The following is a 24652-nucleotide window of genomic DNA, read 5'->3' as shown; positions in this document are numbered from 1 at the left end:
CCTTGCTAATGACCACTGAAACATGCATTCTGTCTTGTGACTCTCCTCTCTCAAGGAACAGGCGATAGGACAAGAGGAAACGGCCTTAAGTTGCGCCAGGAGAGGTTTAGGATGGATAATAGGAAACATTTCTTCACCAAAGGGTTGTCAACTATTGGAACAGGCTCCCCAGGGAAGTGGTGGAGTCACCGTCCCTGCAGGTGTTTAAAAGATGGGCAGACGTGGTGCTGAGGGACATGGGTTAGTGGTGGGCTTGGCAGTGTTGGATTAATGTTTGGACATGATCTTACAGGTCTCTTCCAACCATAAAGATTCTATGTTTCTATGATTCTAAGCTCCTTTCCTCAACTGGAGAGTGTTTCAAATCCATCGTCAGTCTGCACAAGAGAGGGGAAACACAGCAAACGAGGCAGCTTTGCCATGCACCTCAGCATCTACCTGCCATGACAACCAATATCATCTCTGGCCGCCTACACAGTGGCTGGTCCTGCCCATGCTACCTCCCAGGGTCACCCTGGTACTGCATGCAGCTTGCTCACCTTCTGCCCTGCAAAGACCACCTGAACGTAGGGGTCTACCAAGTCCTTGTTCTCCCCAATGAGAGCCTTCTTCACATTGGCCATGATGCTGGTGTTCATACGAGGCAGCCCCTCTGCTCGATAGATCTTGATGTAGAAACGAGCCCATTGCCTCTCCGGAGGGACCCCATCAGGGAGGAGGAGGTTCCTGCAATGCCAACAGATCAGGAAAACAGATTGGAAACAGCCGCTGGGGCGTGCAGGTTCATCAGGAGATGCTTTCCGAAGAGGGAGAAGCTGCCCCACTTTCTGAGCACAGGCTCTGTGGAGGTGAAAGGATGACCATTTCTGCAGTCATACCTTTTACGGCTGTCCTGTTTCTGCCCCTCCTCCTGTTTTTGGGGCAGGGAGTGGTGGTTTCATAAGCAAAAACTTAGATACACCCCTTGAGGTGTCCCCGGGACAATGTGCATTCCACTAAAGGAATATAATCGTTATTGTCAGTGAAGTCCGGAGGACAATTAAACTCAGCCTAATTTAGACGCCTGAAGCAGGCCATATGAACGGGACGTTGAAAGAGCCTTTTTTCTTTATCAGGGTACAGGGGGAGCTGGGCCGATTATTTTGGGGGGAGACTTGAACTCCACCAAATTCTTTTTCTTGGCATATTTGGCTTTCCTCTTCTGGGGGAAGAAATGAGATCCACGGGGGATTCTGTGCACAGAACAATTTCTAGAGGAATTGCTGGAGTTGTCGGTGAAAAAGTGGGATCATATCACCACTACAGCATGGAACGCTGGCCCAAAACAGTCTAGGTGGTGCCTCGAGCCTGCTGGTGCCCAGCAAGTCACGAAAGCTGCACTGGTATTTTGCTCCTGGTCTGGGTTTCTGACTATGTGGTGAGAGGCTGTGAGGTAGACTTGAGAGCCCGTGGTTGCACTTGGAGGTATTTAATTAGCCTGAAATGTTTTGGGGCTGGAACTAAGTTTTAAACTCTCCTGATTTTTCCTCTATGGCCTTTTTGATGCTCTGGGGAGTCACAGAGCCCTGCCCGCCCACGCAGCCTGGGAAACCTCATCCAGACTTCCCTGCTCTGCTCTGGCAGTGGGTGATGAGACCCCATCCCACCCCACCCCACCCCCTCCCCCTCCCCTGCCAGGGCCAACAGGAGCATTAGGTAAACACTGGGGACAAAAATTGGGTGACATCAGGCTGCTGTTGGTATAGAGAGCTCAACAACCAGCAGATGCTCTGACCTCATAGAAATGATTGCTTTGTACTTGATATGGCCTGGATTTGCACCAGTAATCTGCCACGTTCTCTCTTTTCAGCAACTCGTTTTGTCCCTCTGGTCCACTGCACAAGGTAAGTATGGGTACGAGGAGGGCTGCCAGCCTCATCCAGAAGGGATGCTGTCCTCGTCGCACAAGCCAAGGTGAAGAGCCATGAAAAGTCATCCCCAAGCAAGCTTGTGTGAAGCCGGCTCTGCAGATCCTTACCCTTCAATATCATCCTCGTCCGTCTCATTGGCTTTGTGTGGGGTCTTGATGTTGTCCCCTTCCCCTACCACAGCAATGTCACACTTCAGGTAACCTTTCAGCCCGGCAGTGAGATCCTCAGGGTCAGAAAGGATGGCCCATTTGTGGTAGAACTGGTGCTCTGGAAGCCAGGGGACAAGACAGCCATTTATCAGAATGAAACACAGCAATTACCGTGAGGACTGGAAACGTCCTTCCGCTCGAGTGGGGAGACCTGCACATATGCATAAGACATGTCTTCAGGTGTGAGGAATTCAGACTGAAACCCCTCAAAAACTCATTAGGAAGATGTGTCTCATGTTGAAGACAGAGAAGCAATGGGATGAACTGTCTGAAGGGGGGTAGACTCTCCATCACTGGAAGTCACCATCCCGGGAGGTATTTAAAAAGACGTGTAGACGTGGTGCTGAGGGACAAGGTTTAGTGGTGGACTTGGCAGTGTTAGGTTAACAGTTGGGCTCGATGATCTTAAGTGTCTTTTCCAACCTAAATGATTCTATGATTCTAAGTCTTTAAGGTCTCAGATTGTATGATTCTAAGTCTTTAAGGTCTCAGGTGCCTTTTGGATGGTGTTAATCCTTCTGTGGAGCAGAGAAGCAGACTAGATGCTCCCTTAAGGTCCCCCTTATCATCTGCTGACAACCCCTCAAGTGCAGACTCTGGAGGTTTCATTACATCTTTGCTCTTGGGCTTATTTCTAGAGGCGGAGAGCTGCAATAGGTGTGACATAGGAGCAAGAAAAAAAACAAACCAAACACCACCCGCAGGGATTTTGGAGGTATCTTTTCTGAAGGGATGTTGTGTGTTCAGCTCTGGCATACTGCGAGCACCAGGTCCTCAACGGGGCACTGCTCTTCTGTTTAATCATCAGTGAGCAACACGCCAGGAACTCTAATCAACCTCTCCCTCCTCCCCATGGCACACCAGGCATCTTCCTTTCTTGGCTTAAATGCCAGCCACAGAGGGCAAGATCCAGCCCATGACCTTCAGCTGCCTGGAAGGTTGATATCTTGCCTAAGCAAGTTGCCTTGGGCTTCCTTCCTCAGCAGGTCAGCGGAGAGAGACCAGCACACCCAGAGGGCATCTTAGCCCTTATTTCAGGATGGGATACACAGCCTTCTCCGGGAGGAGCCGAGTGCTCTTTCCTGACCACAGAAGGAGCCCAGGGGACTTGCTTATATCTCGGATACTAAAATTAAGTTAGATAAGCATCACCCAAGGAAACCGGCACCCGCCCGGCTACCTTGCAAGGACATTTATTCAACGGTGCAGGTAGGCACCTAGGACTGGTTGTGAACAGTGTTTACATACCAGGCTGAGTATAAACAGTTCCAACGTCCATCTTGAAGGAGCCTACCAAAGTCCCACTCCGCAAGAGGTTTTTTGAGTGGATCACCTGGAAATCGAGAGGGGAAAACAAGTCAGACTTTTTTCCATGCCCGAAGAGCCATAAGGCTCTCTCCAGAGGTGTTCAGTGCCAGACTGGAACGGCATTGATGCATTTTCCTTCATCTGGGAAGGACCTTAGTCTGTATAAGGACACTAAGAGGTACGGTGGGGTCGGCAGCTCTCGCTTAGCGGTATTGCAAGTGAGTGTATACTTGGATTGAATAAAAAAACTGCAAAGAAACTAATCTTTGAAACAAGCTGCAGTTTTCCAGGCACTGTGGCAACAAACACTGGTAAATTTACCTGCAGGAAGGGTCTTCAGGATGCTCGATATCTACGGTCTAATTTCCTTTGTGGGAGAAATTGTACAGCCGGTCTGTGCGTGGGATACTCCTAATTAGCGTGTTTTGGTCAGTGAATGTGCAAATCTTGTTCATCGCCCTCCTCTGCGGCTCTGGGGAGGGCTGCAGTCTCTGCTTTGCCCTCAGCATCTGTAGCCCTCAATTCCCACAACAGCTCCGCCGGTCTCAAGCCCCGGGAAATCCTCTGGCAGGCTCGGGAAGGTCTCACTTCTCCCCAAGCCTAAACACATCCCGAGACTGGTTTAGTTCTGCCTGACTCCGAAAATACCAGAGGTCGGCCATGGAGGGAGACAGTGAATGCAGGGACCGATGTGGACCCAGCAATGAAGGTCAGCAACAGAAAGAGGGACTGGGGGTCTGCAGAAGACGTGAGGCTTGTAGGACCGAACACCCTGGCTCCTGTTGGGGGTCTCGCATCAAGGACGTTAAATCTATCCCTGGTGCATACACAAAACGGGCTGGTTTCCTCCAAAGCCCCACAAAAAGGACAATGCAACCATGCTCACTTACGGACAGCTTGATGATCTTGTCGAACATGACATCTGGGGGGACGTGGAAATCGAAGACAAAGTACTGAAAAGGAAAGAGCAGTCGTGAAGGCAGGAGAGCTGGGGAGGGCTCCTTTGGGGTTGAAAAGCAGAATTATGGTGCCCAGCCCAGCTGGAAAATCATCCTACGGCACACGTCACAGCAGGGACGGATCCGTGTGAGCCCCAGCACTGACGGCCTCTGCAGTCTGGGGCACTAGAAGGAAGCACTAACTTCTTAGGGAAACTGAGAATAATTTAGCACAGATCAAGAGAGTGCACTTTTTACCTTTTTTTTTTTTTTTTTGCAAAATACCAGAGGGCAAAGGCTTCATTTCTCCTTCTGTGTGGTTTGAGATTTCATCTTATTCTGACAAGAGGTGACAGCAGAAATAAAGAAAAAAGCCCAAGTGACAAGAAATTACACTTAATTGACTAATGCAATGTAGACCTCGAGAAGAGGGTAACTACGAGCATCACCGGAGGACAGACCCACCTCGTTGTAGTAAGGGCAATTGGTCGATTCCTTCATAGATGTGTATTTCTTTTCTTCTCCAACCTCCACGCAGACCACAGGGTCCATGTTGAGCCCAACCAGCTGCCGGGCCTCGATGATGGTGATGCTGACCTGGGGAGAGGGATTCGTGCACCGTCACATCCTGAGAGCAGCACCAGACACCGCTCGCTGCTGTAACCCCTGTGTCCCCACCTCCCCTTTTTTTGAGCCATTTTCAGTGCGATGGTGTCAGCTTTGGGGGCTACTGGTCGCACCAAAGACACCAGGCTGCTTGGACCAGCCTGAGCAAGCTGCAACGTGGGTGTAGAAGACCCCGAGCATCCCTGTTGCATGCCACCAGAGCATGGGTGGCTTCACGCGAGGTGTAAAGTCAAATGGATTTAGCTGAGCTGTGGGAGCAGAGCTGTGTTGGTGAGACCCCAACTGGCTTCACTCGCTTCTGCTAGAAAAGACCAAAGGTTGCGGTTGGACTTGATCATCGTTGTAGGTCCCTTCCAACTGAAATTCTGCTCTATCCTACTCTACTGTTTATTACTTCTGGAGCATTCCCCACCATTTCGTGGTTCCATCCTCCTATAAGCCTGCACACACACATATGCCATTTTATCTAAATTAAGTACTTCTGTGTGCGGTAGATGAAAAATCAACTACTTTCAACAGAATATGAGCAAATCATCCAGATGAAACACTTGCGTATATTTACGACACAGAAGTTTGTCATTCACAATTCAATCCACCTTGTGACAATAAATTAGTATTAGGGATTTAGATCGTATCTAAATTCCCTCCTTGCAATACTAAATTCTTATTAGGAATTCCTGCTTAGATTACACCTAGATTTCTTAATTTAAAAAAAAAAACCCAAAACATAAGGTGTAATTACATGTAGGTAACAAATCTTTCCAATTTCCAGCAACCATTTTTCTAGAGTCATCTCTTTAAAATCTATCACAAGTTGGTGGTAGGACAGGTAACCTCTAGGTTTCAAAGCATAGTGAATTTCGGTATCCTTTAAAATTTTTTTTTTTTTTTTTAAAATAACAAGAACTCTCAGTCCTGGCTACCTTGAAGCCCAACAGATGAGTTAACTCACACATGCCTTCTCTAGCTATCATTAATTATTTTTGTAACTTGAACTCAGCTTAATCTTAATTTATGTAATAATAGCGAACAGAAAACTATTAAAAATCAAACTATTAGTTTACGGGTAAATTTGGAGAAATTTCATTTTGGTAACACATTAAGAGGCTTGACTTTCAATCAGATTTCTTTAAAAGAGGCTCAGATTCCAGTCCAAAAATCAAAAAGGATTAAAAAAAAAACGAAAACAAAACACCAGCAGTTGCTGGGATGCTGTGATAATTTAAGATGAAATATTCTATTCTATTCCTATTCCTATTCCATTCTCCCGTCCCGCACTCAGCGCTGCAGCGGCTCAGGGAACCCGGCTCAGGTTCGTTCCTCACGTACAGCGTACCAAGGTGCGTGTAAACACCCCAAATGCCTTCAGGGGAGGGTTGTGGCCAGTGTTATCTCTGCGCTGAGACCTCCCCTCCACCCACAGCAGCTCCTGGAGATGACTTTGCTGGGTACCATCCTTCCTTAACACTTTGTCCCTCCCTCCCATCCAGTCTGCTCCCGCAGACCGAGGCAGGAGGTTTCCCAGGGATGGGGCCTGGAAGATCAAGTCCTTTCCTCTTAATTCTCAGATGTTCCACAAAAGCCAGTTGTCAAAGGAAAGCAGACACACGGAGGTCAGCCCGGCACGTACCTTATTCATGGACCAGCCTAGCACTGAAAATCCTCTTATACTCCAGAAATTATTCCCCAAGAACACCAACCTTGTGACCCTCCTGTCTGCAGCAGCCAAATAACCAGACGTTGTGTTCCTTCTGCCTCTTGGTTGTAATTTGCTTTGCACCTTCCTCCTCCTCTTGATGTTCTTTATGTTCCCCCTCCTCTTGATGTACTTTATGTCGCCCCTCCTGAACCAAGCTCCCTCATTCCCTGCAAGCCCCACAGTTCAGTCTGCAGCCGGTGCTGCAAATGTTCCGCAATAAATCTCTAACCAAAAATCATTATTTGCATTGTTCCGAGATATCCCCGGGAACGTGTTGCTGTGCTGAGAGCTGAGGGCATAAAGTTAAATCGCTGCTGAGTCAGCACAATTTGGTGAAAATGAGAAGAGAAGCCAATTTATGATTCACGCTGGCATCAACTAGTAAAAGAAAAGCAGCATGGACCGTCTGAGCCTTGGGAAACTAAATGTGTGGTTCTTCTAACTCTAGATAAAGTGCTATGGATGGAGCATCGCTGAAGAGGACAACAGCAGCCATGTACCAGCCTATTCAAGGAAATCCCATGAGAAACCTACTGCCAGCCAGGGTTCACCGATCTTCAACACTACACAGCATACTGAAAGCTCTTGGGTAGGATGAGGGGGAACGGTTTCAAATTGAAAGAGGGGAGATTTAGATATTAGGAAGAAATTGTTTCCTGTGTGGGTGGTGATCCCCTGGGGCAGGTTGCCCCGAGAAGCTGTGGCTGCCCCATCCCTGGAGGTGTTCAAGGCCAGGTTGGACGGGGCTTGGAGCAACCTGGGCTCGGGGGGGGTGTCCCTGCCCGGGGCAGGGGTTGGAACGGGATGGTTGTTAAGATCCCTTCCAACTCTAACCGTTTGGTGATACTATGATTCCATGGAATTTATTGGAGCCAGACTGTTTCAATCACAGGTTAATTTGGGCTTTCTGGGCTTCACATGATGGAGAGAAAACCAGTTGATTGCTTATCTTGAGTTTACGACTAAACCATTTACATGCCAGCTCTTGCAAAGTTGTGCTTTGTGAGTGAAGGGCATTGAAGCCCAGCACGAACTTGTTCCCTGCAAAACGGTCCCCCCACCCCCTGGGTTGTGACCCACCGTGAGCTGAGGTTGGGGACACAACCTTGTCACCTACCTGATAATCCATTGGCCTCCCAGCACTCGGCTCCATTTTGATGTCAGGTTTGGACCTTTGGAGGGGCAGAAGAAACCCACAGTCAAACTACAGATGGACTTGCGGCAAGCTGTGACAGAGCACTTGCAGGGTTGCCCCTTGAACCTCCTGCCCTCTTGGAATCTAAGGAATATAAACCCTGGGGGCACCACTGAACATTGGTGCTCTTTGTAGCAGGTCAGCTATTGCCAAAAACCCACCAGCTGCGTGGGGCAGTGTGATTTCCAACATACCCCACCTCAGGGGACACGGGGCTGTGAGGTGTCTGCCAACGTGTCCTCCCCTCCTGGCTTGCACAAGCTCACATCTGGCCCTCACCTCTTGTTTGAGACATTGGTGGTGACAGCTGTGACGGAGGCCAAGGAGATGGTGTCTGGCTCCAGTCCACATCCCTGTCTCATGGCTTTTCGGTCCAGGTCTTCTGCCTCCAAAACAGCGGGTTCATCTGCATAAAGGAGACAAAAGAATGTCTCTTATTGTTTCCACTTCGTGAATAATTAAAGGCGAAGAGAAAGGTAACCAATACGTCCTATCAACCTCACCTGATAATACAAAGAACAATAGTCACCAGGTCAGGTCACAGACAACCTGGTCTAAAAAGGGATTAAAAGAGAGGTATTGCCTCCTGTGACACATAATTCCACCTGGGCAGTGTGCCTGTCCATGGTTTTGTGAAGGCAAAAAGAAAATGGAAAATGACAAACACCCGAAACTTCAAGGGGCGAAAGAGCATTTGAACAAGTGCTGCAGCTCTAATGACCAGAAAGCAGTTGCAAAGACAACCAACCATCTAGCTTTGGGGTAGAGAGGGCTGAAGACACAGGAGAAAGGGGTTATTTCCCAAGAAGAAAAATTGCTGCAGGGAGGGTCGTCACCCCAGATCCCACCAGCACTGGGACACAACTGCTTTGTCTACTGGTCTGCGTTTCTACTGGAAGAAGTTGCTGAGATACTCCTTTCCTGTGCACAATCCATGTGTGTGTCATGCCTGCCCTTCCCACCTTTGCTCTGGTCAAGAAATGATCACAAAGCAGCAATAGAGGTTTTTTTTTTTTATGTTGGGCCAAAACCACCAGTATAACTGTTGGGTCACTGTTTTGCTTTGGTGGCACAGCAGAGTACCACCAAATCCACCCATAAAGCACAGACTGCTCCTGGGAAACAGGTTCCCTGTCTCTTTACTAACCCAAGCAAGCTCATAGCTTGCTCCAGGAGATCGGCATGCTCCAGGAGACCAGAACTCAGGTTTCTCACCATATTCTGGCCTGGTTTTCTGAGAGAACGTGGGCTCCAGCTGAAGCAAGTGAGATCCCGGCTGGGTGTTAGGAAAAGCATTCCTTCAGGGTGGAGAGACACGCTGCTGCAGGTTCATAGAATCATAGAATGGGTCAGGTTGGAAAGGGCCTTGAAGATCATAGAGTCCCACCCCCTGCCCTGGGCAGGGACACCTCCCACCAGCCCAGGTTGCTCCAAGCCCAATCCGACCTGGCCTTGAACACCTCCAGGGATGGAAGTTGGGTGGGGAAAGAGTGTCTTCAAGTCAGTTGTGAGTTTTTGAGAACAAGTCAGAGCCACACCAGCCAGGAAGGACTGAAGCCAATCCGATCCTCCCACAAGCGGGCAGGCAGACAGACTAGCACCCTCCCAGCTTGGTTTTTGGAGACTCAGTGGATCTGTTTGACCTGAGCAGGACCATCAGTCCGTATGGGATAACTTAAGAAGAGAAGACCATGGTTCAAGAGGGATGCTGGCTTGGCCAACGGGGAGTTCTCCTCCAGACCCTGGGGGCTCTGGGAAAAGGCTTTTGCAATCATACGCCTTGTGTTAGCACCTTCCTTGCCTACATGCCAACACCTGACCCTTGGGAAGCTCCATGAGCACTGCAGCGTGTAGTCTGACAGGAGGATGCAACACATCTACCCCATCCCACCACCAGCTGGCCAGACCAAGGGTAGGAATCACAACAGAGGCAGCACTGGGGCTGAGAGAGGAGGGTGGTGGTAAGAGAGCAGAGCCCTGGAGAGGTGGCTCAAAGCCAGAGGTTCATGGGTAGCTGGGGAAGAAGCAATTGCCGCGTTAATATCAGCCATGAGATGAACGCCCAGGCACTGGGGGAGAGGGAGGCCACCCAGGTTTCAACGCCATGCCTTCCCACAGGCTGCCAATGCCTCTACCCACACTCATGTCCCCGGCCAAATTCCCCTTTTCCCATCCTCAAACCTGGCTGAAAAACAGCGGAGATTTGCCCAGACACACCATCCAAAGCAATGCTTCAGCCTTGCCCGCAAACTTGCATTCCCCCATTTCTTTGCCGTTGCAACCCAATCCTTTGGTCTTGAACGGAAACAGCGACAAATTTCCGACGGCTGACCCTCCCGTGCGTTTCCAGAGAGGCGTCTGATTTCAGCGCCGCCGCGGTGCCGAGCCAAGAGATGGGCAGCCCCGCAGCAGCTGAGCCCTTCCTCTGTTGGTGCTGCGGCTGCAGCGTGCACCCAGCAAGGTGCAAGGGCTAAATCCTGCTTTGCATTGTCACGTTTGCAAATCGTCCCTAAAAATCATAGAACGGTTTGGGTGGGAAGGGACCTTAAAGATCATCTAGTCCACCCCTCTGCCCTGGGCAGGGACACCTTCCACTAGATCAGGTTGCTCCAAGCCCCCTCCAACCTGGCCAAATAAGCTGGAAGGTGCCTGCATGACACCCAGGTGTTGCCACAGGTGAGATATCACAAGGTGGGTGACATCTGGCCAAGCCTTCAGCGGGAAAACTCCCTCCATCGGTTCCTACTTCCCATTTCCTTGTGGAGTCCCTCTCTCCAGCTCTCCTCCTGAGCACCCAACGCTCCATGTCTAACCCCTGAGTTACTGCCTGGCTGTGCCCGACGTGAGCCGCTTTGGGTACAGACTTTTTAGCAGGGCCTGCAGTGATAGGACAAGGGGTGATGGCTTTAAACTGAAAGAGGGGAGGTCCAGACTAGATATAGGGAAGAAACTCTTTCCTGTGCGGGTGGTGAGCCCCTGGCCCAGGTTACCCCGAGAGATGGTGGCTGCCCCGTCCCTGGAAACATTCCAGGCCAGGTTGGATGGGGCTATGAACAACCTGGTCCAGTTCAGGACGTACCTGCCCATGGATGGGGGTTGGACCAGATGGCCTTTAAAGTTCCTTTCCAACCTAAACCATTCTATGAGTTTATGAGGTCTCTCATGATATGGAGGACATCCAAAAAGCAGCACTGGAGCAGGGAACAACCTCCTACCCAGAACAACATACCTTGTTTCCGATGGTCATCCTTTGACGGCCGTGTCTTGCCAAGCTTCATGGCTGAAAAAACTCCTTTCCCAGCTCTGGAAGAAGAGAAGAAGAAAAAAACCCACACCCCACAACCATCAATCACTGCATTTTCCTGCTGTTTTCTGGGACTTGGGGGTGGGAACAGGAGGAACCTGTCATAGCTCAAAAGCAAGAGAAGAAATATCAGCTGGAAGACTAAGCAGGGGCTGCGGCAAATGTGCCACAGGGCAAAGACAGGATCGCAGCTAAACACACTGCCTTTGAGTCTTGGGTCTCTGGGTTATTTTTTGTTGTTGTTTTGGGTTTTTTTTTGTCTTAGGGGATGCCACAACTTGGGATGAAACAGGAGGCTGGAGCGCAGCACAAGGAACTCTTCCCCCCGACCCGTGGCTGCTGTCCCCCACCACGCGCAGACTTCTCATCTCTCCTGACCCGTTTCCGCGATTGCTCCCCAGTCACCAAAAACCATTTATCAAAAAACCATAAAATACGCTACCCCTTCCCCCACCACCTTGCTGTGAAAAATCGATAACCTCTTTGGCTAGATCCGCAGCAAACCTGTGCAGATCCTCAGGTTTTTCGGCAGCCCCCCGCAGCAACACGATTTTTCCCCTTCCAGCGTGGCACACACCAGCACCGGGTCAGTCTTAGCTCCCCATCTGCAATCTGGGCTGGGGTCAAAGTCGCCCAGGGCAGTTTGGGCTGGACTGGCTGATAAAATGATGGTTTGAGAATTGCTTGCCAGTTGCTTTCTAAAAATATCCACCATTTTAAGGCAAGTTTAAGCGGTATAACTTCTAGCTCCAAATGCTTCAGCGGGGCTCGGACCGTTAGTCCAGCTCAGAATTCAGCCCGTGCAACCACAAGTGCATGGACAGCCTGGACTCCTGCGTTACCTGGTGTTCGTCACGTACACGTACAGCAAATATACACACATACAGCAGTCAATAAATGACAGGATTTCTGCACTGCAACCTGGATCGCTCTCAAATGCAGATCCAGCAGACAGAGATTGTTAAAGACAGTAAAAGCCCTGCAGATATTTTCAGGTGGCTGCTCCCTGGTATTTGGAGGTAAGTCCATACCGCTGCCGCAAAGAGGTGGGAGGTTCTGAGTTACCCTGTGAAAGTTATGGAGTCTGGAGGTAATATGGATTTTTAGCCTGCAGATTCAGCCAAAAACCTCCGCAGGAAAAAACCTCCATAATATCTGTGTAGCTGAAACCAGCAGGAAGCACAAGTAGACCCTGTGATAACCCTGTTCTGGTATTAAAGAGCTGGAAAGAGACTTGAAGGCAATGGCCTCTGGCTCTCCCAAAAGCAGAAGGCAGTAAAGCCAAAAGGGGATTATTTTTTTTTCTGGAAAATTCCCATTATCTGAAAGTGTTGCTCTTTGCAGAATCCTTGCAGGTTTGATGGGCGCGTACCCATCAAACCTGCATGTACCCATGGCCTTCCAGTCCCTAACGGGGGCTCCAGGAGAGCTGGGGAAGGACTTTTTACAAGGGCATGGAGTAATAGGATGAGGGGGAATGGCTTTAAACTGGAAGAAGGGAGATTTAGATTAAATATGAGGAAGAAATTTTTCACTCTGAGGGTGGTGATCCCCTGGGGCAGGTTGCCCCGAGAAGCTGTGGCTGCCCCATCCCTGGAGGTGTTCAAGGCCAGGTTGGACGGGGCTTGGAGCAACCTGGGCTGGTGGGAGGTGTCCCTGCCCAGGGCAAGGGGTGGGACTGGGCGGTCTTTAAGGTCCTCTCCAACCCAAACCATTCTATGATTCTGTGTCCCCGGGCCAGCTTGGAAGCAAGGGGGAACCGCACCCCCAGCCTGGACCTCACCTCCCAACCTGGACCTCACCTCCAACCCAGACCTCACCTCCAAGCTGGCTGCCAGGACAGGGGAGCCCAGGCTCGGAACCGGCCCTGGACGCAGCAGGATTGGGATGCTCTGCCCATGAGCCAGATGACAGCACCGAAACTGTGGGATTCCCCGGTCTCAGCTTTGATCACATCTGGTCTGGGTCAAAGGATGGAGTTGAACCCTTTTTTTTTTCCACAGCCAGCCCGATGCATTTGTTGTCTTAAACAACAACGGGAAGTTTGCAGGCTGCTGATGGAGCCAGAGCGAACGAGAAGAAAATTAAGGAGAACAGGAGGATAATGTATTCACCAAGGGAGGGGGGAATTCAATCAGGGCAGAAGGCCAGCATAAGATGCAGGAACTATTTATAGCTGAGGTTTAATTGGGACTAAAGCAACGCTCGGGCCTCAAGGCAGCCTCTGGTAGCTGTGATTAATTCACGGGATCCTCAGCGAAAGGGCAGTTTCTCAATGGGTAGAAGGAGGAAAGATGAGGGCTGGGTTTCCAGATCTGCAATCCTGCCAGAAAACATCCACCTCGAGGTGCTACGGGGGAAGTAACACTTTTAAGTTATTTGCAAACTCATTTTTTTCCTATGAGCCAATGCTGCAATAACAGCTCAGGCTGTGAAACTCTGCTCTGAGACCACTCTCCACTGCTGAGTGTGGGAAATTCGGCAGACTCACAGCCCCTCCGCAAGACAACACGCCTCCAGGGTCGGTTACATTACATTCCCTTCTTTCCAATTAATTTCTTTAAAATGGAGGACAAAAAAAAAAATGTCCCGCCGGCCCCAGAGCTGGCATGCAGGCAATTTGCTCGTGGATGGTTAGTGATAAAACCACCGTATCCGTCCTGGGAATTTCTGAGGCTCCTTGGGAAGCAAAACAAAGCACAAAAGCAACTGGTGATGGAGCCAGTAGGACTCTGCAGGGAAAACACTGGCAGGGCTGGTCCTCCACCAGGGCCCAAAATATCAAGGTCGTTGCATGGGACTGGTTAGCTCCGCATCTGATGCCCTTATCAGTAAAATGATGAGGCTGGTGTTGGGTCAAGACCGGGATTAAGCACTTGGTCCAAGCACCATGCGCTGAGTCCCGTCCCGGCAGCACCAGCCCAACCCAGCTCCTTCCAGAGGGATGCATGTGGGAGCTGGGGTCATCCCCATCCCCTCGCGGTGTGGTGACCCCCTGCTTCCAGCTGAGCCTCAGTAAATGTGCTGGGGACATCGGCTGCAGGAGCCTCTTGTGTGTCCCCAAAGGTGGTTTTACTACAGAGGAATTCCCAGAAATGGGAAACAGCATCCAGCACATCGATGGGAAGACCCTCAGGTCTAGCTGGATCGGAGAGCAGAGTCCAGAGGGCACATGGTCCCTCGGTGGGATAGAACTTCAGGTGCTGTTCCCATGCCCACACCCCGGCCACATCTCCCTGCGGCTCTTCTCAGCACCGGTTACCACATCTGGTACTGCCGCCTTCCTTCACCACTGCCCTGCCTGGTATTACAGAATCACACAATCCCAGACTGGTGGGGGTTGGAGGGCACCTCTGGGGCTCCCCCAGTGCCACCCCCACCAGAACAGGGGCACCTCCAGCAGTGGCACAGGACGGCGTCCAGGCAGGTTTGGGATGGCTCCAGAGGGGGAGACTCCACAACCTCTCTGGGTTTGTGCCCGTTCCCTCTTGTCCTGTCACTGGGCACAGCTGAAAAAAGACTGTTTCCATCCCCCTGGCACCCTCCCTTTGAGTATTGATAAGCATTGATAAGATTCCCCCTCAGTCTTCTCTTCTCCAGACTGCAAAGCCCCAAGTCCCTCAGCCTTTCCTCATCAGAAAGATGCTCCAGTCCCCTCAGCATCTCCGTAGCCCTTTGCTGGACCCTCTCCAGCAGTTCCCTGTCCTTCTTGACCCGGGGAGCCCCGAACTGGACACAGTGCTCCAGATGTGGCCTCCCCACGGCAGAGTATTATTGCAGTGGACCAGAGTCCCAGGGAGGTAAATATCTAGGAAACAATGGAGTTTGGAGGTCACTGAGAAAAGAAGAAAGAGAGGAAGACGAGAGGGAAAAAAATATGGATTTTAGTGATGTCCTGGTTTCAGAATACTTGGTATGTGCTGAGGAGGACGGAAGAAGCAAGCAAAGGCTGAGGAAGGAGCCCTCCCAGGTGCTTTGGAGGCCGATGCCCAGTGGCTCACCCTCATCCCCCAGCCCCTTCCCAAGCCCCATCTGTCACCTTTTCCAAGCCAGGTGAGCACCGACCCATCCTATACAACCCCCTCTTCCCCTTTCCATCCCTTGGCGGTACTACCTTCACCTGTTGGCCATCCAGGACTTGGCTTTCCTTGGGAGAAGATGCTGGAATCGCTCAGCCGAGACAGGAGAGCAGCCAGCGGCACGTCTAGCGTGGGTTGAGCATCCTGGTGCCGGGGGCAGAGCCGTGCCCCACGTGCAGGTCAGCACCGAGCAGGGATGGGGACCCTGGCCAAGCTCCTCTCCGGGCACAGCAGGGTCTTTGCAGCGTTAAACAAAGGTTGTGCCAACCCCTCCACCGCTCCTGCCAGGCATCCGCCGGCACGGATGGGATGCTGGAGCTGGCGGAGAGCTGACACCGTCCCCAGATGAATATTACATGAGGAGCTGTGAACCTGAGATGCCGACGCAGGCTGGGTGGTGGCACCAAGAGCCCCCCCTTTGCCAAAGCCTGGGTTTAGCCTGGTTTCCTAAAGAACTAAGATGCCGGAGAGGATGCTGCTGCCCGCCTGCCCGCCTGCCCGCTCCCCTCCGAACCACTGCAAGCTGCTGGCCCATTGCAACCCAGTTTGGCAGCAAGGTCAAGACTGGGGTCCTGCAAGTTTGAGGGTGTAGGACTGAACACCTCAACTCCATTCCCAAGTGGGGAACTGCCTTTCTGAGCCTCCAAGCAAGCTTAAACCTGTATAAGACACCCGAGTATCCACCCAGCCTCCCATGGCATTCTCCCTGTGGATTTTCTGGTGTCTAATATGGGGCTGAGCAGACGGATTATCTGCAGTTGATGGCAAAGCACGCATCCTTCGTTCAGTTTGCTGCTCCCAGAAGCACTTGGCTTTGTCCTTTAGGGTTTTGCCCGTGTGGTTTTCCAGGAGGGGAGCACAGAGTGACAGAGGAATTTTGAAGCATGGGCAGGGAGGTGGAAGCAGTCTCTCTCCTGGCCAGCTTCTAGTTAAAGATAGGGTTGCAGGTTACTGGTTAATTATTCATGGCCAAAAAGGACATTTTAATCATTGCATTTTACTGGGGAGTTGGGAGCAGGGAACAGAGTTTCCATGGCTCATTTCTTTGCAGGAATTACACCCGTCGGGTGGGTGCTGCCTCCATCATCCCCAAGATTTCCAGTTCTCCCACCTGTACTGGGGACAGACCCCACCTCCAGCCCCGGAGGGTCATCCTACACCCACTTCCCTTGAGCCCAGGGAAGATCCTGACCCTCAGACCCAGGCTGCCTCTTCCCCCTTCCCCACACAGCCAAACTGGGGAGGGGAAGCCAGCAAGGACTGGGCTGTTTGGTGCAGAGTGATCGCTTCCCATCTTTTCTTGAGCCTGCCCTCTCCTTGCTCACTGCTCGAAGACATTTCTCTCCTTTCCCCACCTCATCTCTGCCTCCTCGCTTTACACCATTCATCAGGAGGGTCCATCAGTAAGGTACTGCCATAAACTGGTCCTGCAACAAATACGAGCCAGAAGAGACCTCACTGATTGGGAAGTGCCCTGCGGTGGCTGCAGGGATCATCTCCTGCACAGCAGGAGATTAGCCTGCACTCGCAAGAGACTCGAGCTTAAATTTCAGTGGATCTGCTAAGCTGGAGAGCCGAAGGATGCTGCTGTTGGGAGAGCGCTCAGATGCTCTGGTCTGGTATCAATACAGCAGGTGGGGATGAAAGGAAGGCAGGACCTGAAGAAACTTGTCTCCATGGATGATGTGGGCACAGGAGCTGCAAAGCTGGTCCCAAGTCCCGTTAGCCCAGCCCCGTGCTGATGACCTGTGCCCAGACCCTCTCCTGCCCTGAGTCCTGGCCAGGCTGTCCATGCCCAAGCTGGGAAACTCTCCCCACAGCTATTCACTCTCGTTGACAGAACGAGAGGGAATGGCTTCAAGCTCCAACAGGGGAGATTTAGACTGAACATTAGGAAAGAATTTTTCACAGACAGAGTGGTCGGGCACTGGAATGGGCTGCCCAGGGAGGGGGTGGAGTCCCCATCCCTGGAGGTGTTTAAGAGCCGTTCAGATGCGGTGTTGGGGGATATGGTGTAGGGGAGAACTCTGTAGAGTAGGGTAGGTGGTTGGACTCGGTGATCCCAAGGGTCTCTTCCAACCTAGACAATTCTATGATTCTATGACCCATCCAAACCTCACGGGAGCCAGGATTCTCTCAAGACCTCACAGTTCCCATCCAGTGCTGCCAGCGACCGCTCCAAGCCTGTCTTTTACATGTGGCTTTTGCTGTAGATACATGTTCCCTGCAGCCTCCAAGACCTCAGGGCACACATCCAAGAGACCCAAGCTCCTCCAGGGCTGACAGGCTCAGCTTTAGAGAAAGGGAGAGCGCACCATGTACGGGATCAGCCACAACATGAGCTAGGAAAGCTAGAAGCAAGAAGGAGGAGAAGGAGCAAGGAGAGCAAACCTACTTGTGCTCCTTTGTCTTCTCTTTGCCTTTGCTGGAGCCGGTGGCCATGCGTCAAGGGAACAAAAGGCAAACAAGCTTCAGTGCCCTTCAAGTCAGACCATAACACCAGAAGAAGCTGCTCTTCCCTTGGAGCTTCCCTGCTCCTCACTAGAGCTCCAAGTGCCCCATCCCCAGGCTGCACCCATGGGCAACCTTCCTCAGCAGGGCTGACCCCAAACACCCCTGTCCTGCCCACAGCTGTAATTTGTGTGGGTAACATCTCCACATGACCTTCTGCTGGGCTAGAGGGGCTGAGGGCAACCACAGCTCCCTGGGTGAGGAGCTGGAGGTGATGAACATTGACTGGATGCATGTGTGGGGCCAGTAGAGAAGGTACAGCTGTGCACACACACGCGTGAGTGGGTATGTGCACAGATTGGGGGTGCTTCCAGGGCAGGAGATAAAGCTTCTCCTTTTTGGTAGAGGGTAATGGTCTTCCTTACCCTCCCACAAAGGTGTACTCATGTCCTCCCTCCAGAGAGGGCTCAGCTGGAGGAGATGGGCTGGACTGGGGGTCCTCATCCCTGCCCAGACTGACACTGTGTCCTCCTGCCCTCACACCATGCGGGAAACACCACCTCCTCTCCTCCCTGGTTCTCTTTGCAGGTTCCTGCCCCATCTCCTCTTTCTCTCCTTTCAAACCCGTTTTCCTTCTCTCACAGCTCCCACATTTCTCTGTTTGTGTCCTGCCTCCCTGTTTTCCTCCCCAGTCACTTCCCTGGCTAATCTCCCCCATTGTGCATCATCAAAGTGGGGAGGAGAAAGTGATTAACCAGCTCTAGAAAGTAATTAGGAGGACTGTTTTTTAATTACAGCTTGTTACTCTACTTGGAGGCCACGTCTATGCTGGGGACATGGGGCAGGAGGGTGGCTTCAGAGCCTGAAGCTCTGGCTCTCTGTGCACTGAGCTGCTGGAAAACCACCCAGGGGAAAAAAAAAAATAAAAATACATGTTTTAGTTTGCTGTGCTGCCGAATGGGTTTTTAGAGAGGTGAAGTCCAGAAGAGCAGCTCCAGCACAAAACGAGGGAGCGGGACCCAGCACTGGGTGGGAGTCTGGGAAGAGCAGGGTCAGCACGGGCAGGGATGAGCTTGGAGCCTGGGCTGGAAAACAGCCATGGAAACCCATCCAGAAGCCACTTCTGAAAGAAGTAGTCCTGCTCTCTCCCTGCTCTGACACTTGCTCTCAGAGCAAACCAGAAGAAATTATTCCCTCGCCAGCTGAGCTCATCACGGGAGCAAGCAAACACCCATGCCAGCAGCTCAGCTGGTTCATCAGCATTGTAAAAGCTGCCTCAGGGCCGGGAGAGGATTTAAATCACTCCGTGCTTTCTCCTGCAGCTGGTGGATGCGGTCTGAGCTCTCTGCAAAGCCATGGCTCATCAACGTGTCGCCCCAAGGGTGGCCGGCTCTGAACATCCAAGCCCTTTGCGTGGTTGTAGGGACCAGTGGCCGCATCTCCCCAAGCGCTGTGCGGCTGCGGGATGGTGCCAGGATGGGGACCGACATCCTCGGGTGGGTGGGCCAGGGCAGCCCCTGAGCCTGCAGCCTTTCCCTCTTCGTTTCCCTGGTGTAAATGTGGCCTGGATGAAGGATGCTCGAAGGAAGCTGTGGTTGCCCTCATGCTCTGAGTGTCTCCCTCCTCCTGCACCTCTCTGCTCTCCTGGTTCCCCCATGCGCCACGCATGGTGCTGGTGGTCCTAGGCACCCAGATCATCAGTGCCTGGGTGAGTGAGGTGACTGCACCACATCAGAGTTCTGGAGATCCCTCTCCAAGAGCCCGCTGGAGCAGCTAACACCAGATTACTCTTTCTCCCTCCCCTCTTCCATCCCTCGCCCCTTCCACCCCAAACCTCACTGCAAAAGGTGCCTCTCTCACTCCAGACAGCCACAGTTTGGGCTTTGGGGGCCTGAAAAGGGCACGGATTTTCCGTTAGTGGCATCAGTAGAGAATCCTCATTTTATGCCTTCAAGCAACTCAGTTTTAAGCACTGTCACTAGCACAGAGGAACTGGTGGTCCTGCCCTGCAGCCGTTGCAGGGGGACGCAGTGACTGCTGCCGAGGGCTGGAAGCTGGAGCTGGAAGGTGAGCCCGGGCACAGGCAGGGACAGGGGGAGACAGGGTACCTGAATGGCAACACGAGGTGTCTTTTCTCTTTCCCCTTAGCCTTAGCTCTGCAATCACAAAGAGCAATTCATTCGGACGTGATTCATCCTGCTGCGGTGACAAAAGACCCTTCTCCCCTCAAAACCCCCCTCAGCAACATGCACCAAGCGATCAACCAAACCCAATTCCCGAGCATGCCAGAGGGAGATCGCACTGCAACGGGACTTCCTAACCCGCTGGCATCCAGGGAGCTGGGTACAGAGACAGGGACAGAACTGGTGGCACTGGCATGGGCAGGGAGAGGAGAGAGTGCATGAGCAAGATAGAACAACTGACAGAAAAAGAGCATTTCTTCAGGATGGATGGACTGATAGTATCACAGTAGGATGGATGGATGGATGGATGGAATGGCACTGGCATGAGTGGACAGGTAGAGCTGTACTGGGATGGATGGATGGATGGATGGAATGACACTGGCATGAATGGACAGGCAGAGCTGTACTGGGATGGATGGATGGATGGATGGATGGATGGATGGATAGGATCATATTGAGATGGACAGATGGACTGGTGAGAACTGCATGGGGATGGATAGATGGATGGATGGATGGATGGATGGACAGCTAGGCAGACAGACAAATATTTTCCTTGAAGCCCCTGAGTAGAAGGACACATGTCCTTGCTGGTCATAGGGGAGAACAGACTGAACACAAAGAAGCCCTTTGGGGAGGAGGGGATGGGGTGAATACAAGAAAGCTCTGCCCCCTGTTAAGAAGAGGGCAGGAAGCAGTCAGGCCCTTTCCCTGGGTCCAAACGCCATGCAGGGATTGGTACGCCAACACGCATGTCACATGCATGCACACAGCATGCCCAAAGGGCCTGAGCAAAGCAGGGATTCCATGCCTGGTACCTGAGATCTTCAGGGTCTTCACTGTTTGGAAGAGACACAGCCAGGAGGATGAACGTGAGGAAGAAACAAACCCACCCAAACAGACATAACCCCCCACGGCCCGTGGGAGGTGGCCAGACCAGGGGAGGGGGCTAATGGCTGCCACCACCCCTGGGAGGATCATCCTGGGCTGCTGCTGGGAAAGTTCATTCAATGCCCACCAGAGGCCAAGGTCCCAGCCTGGCCTTAGCCAGCACTGCGTGGCCAGGTACTGAGGAGACATTGTCCCACAGCTCTTTGCCACTACCCAGGTCCTGCTTCCAGCGGCCGGCCAGCACTCTTCTGCAGGTTTTTGCTGCATCCTCTCCACCTCCTCCCAAACACTGAGCAGCAGCAATGAATAACAGACTTACAGGGATGGGTTGGGGCTGGGACCATTGTCCTGGACTCACCTATGCCAGACAAATTTACTTAGGTAGTTGTATTCTTATTCATGGTGCCCTTGGGAGTCCACTAGCCCTACAAGCACGGGTGATCATCATCATAATATGGGAGATTTGGCTGTAGAGGGACCACAGGACCTGCTTCTCCTTTGCCATGTGACATGGAGGAGGTTTGCAGGTGCATCTGGGTCCCACAGAAAGCTCCTGGAGCACAGGGCTCATGTGCAGCTCTTCCTCCCTTGCAGGCTTCAGCTCCAACTTCAGAGCACTCATGTGCTCTGCGCTTGCAGAGATGCAGTACTGGGATTCTGGTGCATGAATCATTGGCTTCACCCAGGTCCGGACCACATACCCTGCTCTCCTGGCTTGAGATTTGGGAGTTAATTTGAATTAAGGGAGACTTGGAGCTTAAATCAGATTGGTCTGTATCCCAAATCAGGGTCATATTTATGCCTGGACAGTCACATATTAGTGGGGTGTGGGGTGACTGGGATGGGCTAGGATGAGAGGTCTCCCCCCCAAAAAAAAGCCAGGATCCCACCAGTCACAACATTTTGGTACCTTGCTACTGACTTGTATCCATCGTTAAACTTAATCCTGAGTGAGGCATCAAATGGAAAGAGAGAGAGAATAAAAAAAAAAACGTGTCAGGCTTCTTGAAGCAGCCCACCAGCAGCGAGGGACACACAGACCTGGTGTGAGTGTAGGGACATCCCTTCCAAAGAGAGGTGGTGGTACGTCCAAGCCACAGTTCCCTGCCACAGGGTGCTCTAAGACAGCTGATGAGGGGTAACTTCAGCTGTGTGTACCCAGCCTAGGTCTTCTGCACGGGAACAGTTTGGGGTCAATCTAATCTAGATCACGGGTGCTAACAGCTTCCAGGAAATATCTCAGGCTGCTGGAGGGCTTGGGACTCACAGCAGCACCCAGTCTGTTGCTTTGAACACCTTTTCCTAGCCCTTTTCCCGCTTTTCAGGGTGCCCAGGATGCTTTTTTTCTTTTCTTCCTAGCAATTTAATGGCACATTGGAAGGGTTGCAAAAAGGATGGAGGAAACTTGACAGGGGATCTTTGCAAAATCGTTTCGCTTTTCTTTGCTCAAGATGAAAAGGATCCTGGACTTGCCCGGTTATGCTGATAGAGGCAATGGTCTGGCGTGTGACATCCCTAAGATGTATACCCAAACGCTGCGCTTGAGTTAGCAATTTCAGACCCTCCTCATCTACTTGGACACGGAAGTTATGAACTGTCCACGCTGTTCTTCCACAACAACCAAGGATGGAGACACACATCCAAAGCTTGAGTCAGATCCTACGTGGGTAAACATCCCTTGGGAGACTCCTCTTTCCTTTGACTAGAGGGGTGACCTAGGAAGACTGGGATCATAGCAAGAGCCTTGCTGAGCTTCCTAGGGCCACGCAAGATGGTGCTGGGATGCATTTCCCTGCACTTCCTAATTTTACCCCTCTATGGACACAGCAGCTCTGGAAAGCCACCGTGAGCAGCAACAGTGCCAAGCAAATGTGTCTGCACCATTGACCAGCCCAGGCTGACCAACAAAGTACCCAGACCTGACAGAAGAACGGAGTCCTGCCTCTCCCAGCCTCCCTTCTTGGGTATTTTCATCACCAAGTTCAACTCCAGTGCTTGGCAATGACCCCAGCTTTGGAGCAAGTGACCCACGGGGCTAATTAGCGGCAGGCGGAGAGTTGAACCTAGTCAGACGTGCCTTGGATCCGCTGGGCGTGCACGAGAAAAGACACGATCAATAATTCACCATGACCAGATTGCTTTCGGCTGCGGAGCTCTGTCCTGCCCATGAATATTTCAAGGTCAACAGCTATCAGGTGATGCTTCCTGGGATCTCAGTTTCCAGGTGGTCGGGAACCGTGACGTGCACAACCTTATCCCACCCAAATTTTGGCAGTCCCGTGGGGTGTCTGCTCTCCCTGAACCACTCCTGGAAGTGCCCACCTCTACTGGCCACAGAGGGACACTAAGGGTATGTTTATATTGGTAAATAAATGGACCAAGGCTCATTCTCTGACCACTACAGCTTGTGTCTGTAGAGGTGAAGTCCCTCCTCTCCACAGACTGCACCCCGGCTGCTGCTGGGGATGGTCCCTGGTCTATCATATCCAAGTCCGTGTGGACGATAAACCATCCCAGACGTATACTGAGCCAAAGCCATGCCAAGGACCACGCTAACGCCCTGACGAGTGGGAAGGTGCTGTCCCCTGTGCCCTGGCTTGCTCCATCATATGGATGCTGTGTAGGGTGAGCGGGCTCCTAGCCCGTCAGCCCCGGTGAAACACATAAATCTGGACTTAACAGATCTGGGCCTCTGAGTTTTGACGTTTAAGCTGGGATGTAAGGAAGCGCTCTCTGGAGAACAAGACTTTGAATGTGCCTCCGCACTGCAGAGGCAGGGTTTCAGGGCCACCATCTGAGCAGGGCTGGTGTGGGTATTTACCTAGTGTGCTGCTCTTCTTCTGCATCGTCTCCAAGGCTAGGGCATTTACAGAGAGAGAGGAAAAAAACCACTGTGATATGAAGATAGAAGGCTCTTGCATTGTGTCAGCATTTTAAAAAAGGGGATGACTTGCTTCAGTACAGGAAGAACTTCAGACCATACCAACACAGCAAATCACTCCATGCATGAGAACCCACAACTGCACTGGGCTGATCCTCCCTCTGTCGCTGTGCCTGCAGGGTCCATGCTTGACCCAAACTGGTCTTCTGTGGCTATTTGGCTGGCCGAGCTCCAGGCTAGGGTGGAAGTGAACCGGTCCCTTCCACCACAACCTCCTTCCTCCCTTCTGCTCAGGGTGAATTTGCTCAGGGAAAAGCTGCTTAGGCTGGAAAAAGCTATGTTGGGTCGGTGCTGTATCTGCTGCCAGGCTGCCTGGAAGGAGGGAAGATGACTTACTGGCTGCTTTTCCCTTGGAAAGACCTGCCCTCACCCCATCCTGGCTGAGGTTGTAGAGAGGTGGGGGTCAGCCTTTTCTCCCAAGGAACAGGTGATGGGACAAGAAGAAACGGCCTCAAGTTGCGCCAGGGGAGGTTTAGGATGGAGATTAGGAAAAATGTCTTCACCCAAAGGGTTGTCAAGCACTGGCACAGGCTGCCCAGAGCAGGGGTGGAGTCGCCATCCATGGGACTGTTAAAGACTGTAGATGTGGTGCTGAGGGACGTGTTTAGAGGTGGGCTGGGCAGTGCTGGGGTAACGGTTGGTCTTGATGATCTTAAAGGTCCCTTCCAACCGTAACGATTCTGTGATTCTATGAGCCTATTGCAGTGCTGTCCACGAGCAGTGGACATCAAGCCAGGCTTTAGGTTTTCCAAAGCCCACCAGCTCCCTCCCCAGCACAAACGTGAGGTCAAAATAATACAAGCAGTTACCACAGCTTGTAAACTCAGGCCCCATCCTGCAAACAACCTGTGCAGCAACCTCAGGGGGATTCAGCACTGCTCTAAGGGGTCTGAGAACGAAGCTCTGGTGGTTTTAGCCGC

The 24652-nt window shown here is 51.9% G+C and overlaps 1 protein-coding gene across 1 annotated transcript in view; it reads right to left on the bottom strand.

Annotated features, from left to right (window-relative positions):
* OTOF (otoferlin) overlaps positions 1 to 24652 on the bottom strand; it is a 134566-nt gene that overhangs the window by 35079 nt on the left and 74835 nt on the right. The window contains exons 6-13 of the mRNA XM_009890366.1: positions 11116 to 11189; positions 8166 to 8292; positions 7809 to 7863; positions 4831 to 4962; positions 4318 to 4380; positions 3368 to 3452; positions 2018 to 2177; positions 540 to 726 (exon numbers count right to left, since the gene is read on the bottom strand). Coding sequence (XP_009888668.1) covers positions 540 to 726; positions 2018 to 2177; positions 3368 to 3452; positions 4318 to 4380; positions 4831 to 4962; positions 7809 to 7863; positions 8166 to 8292; positions 11116 to 11189 — 883 coding nt within the window. The remainder of the gene's footprint in view (positions 1 to 539; positions 727 to 2017; positions 2178 to 3367; positions 3453 to 4317; positions 4381 to 4830; positions 4963 to 7808; positions 7864 to 8165; positions 8293 to 11115; positions 11190 to 24652) is intronic.

Source organism: Charadrius vociferus, unplaced genomic scaffold (assembly GCF_000708025.1).
Source record: "Charadrius vociferus isolate BGI_N301 unplaced genomic scaffold, ASM70802v2 scaffold647, whole genome shotgun sequence".
NCBI classification, from domain to species: domain Eukaryota; kingdom Metazoa; phylum Chordata; class Aves; order Charadriiformes; family Charadriidae; genus Charadrius; species Charadrius vociferus.
The sequence above is the reverse complement of the archived record's forward strand: the minus strand, read 5'-3'. Positions and strand labels throughout refer to the sequence as shown.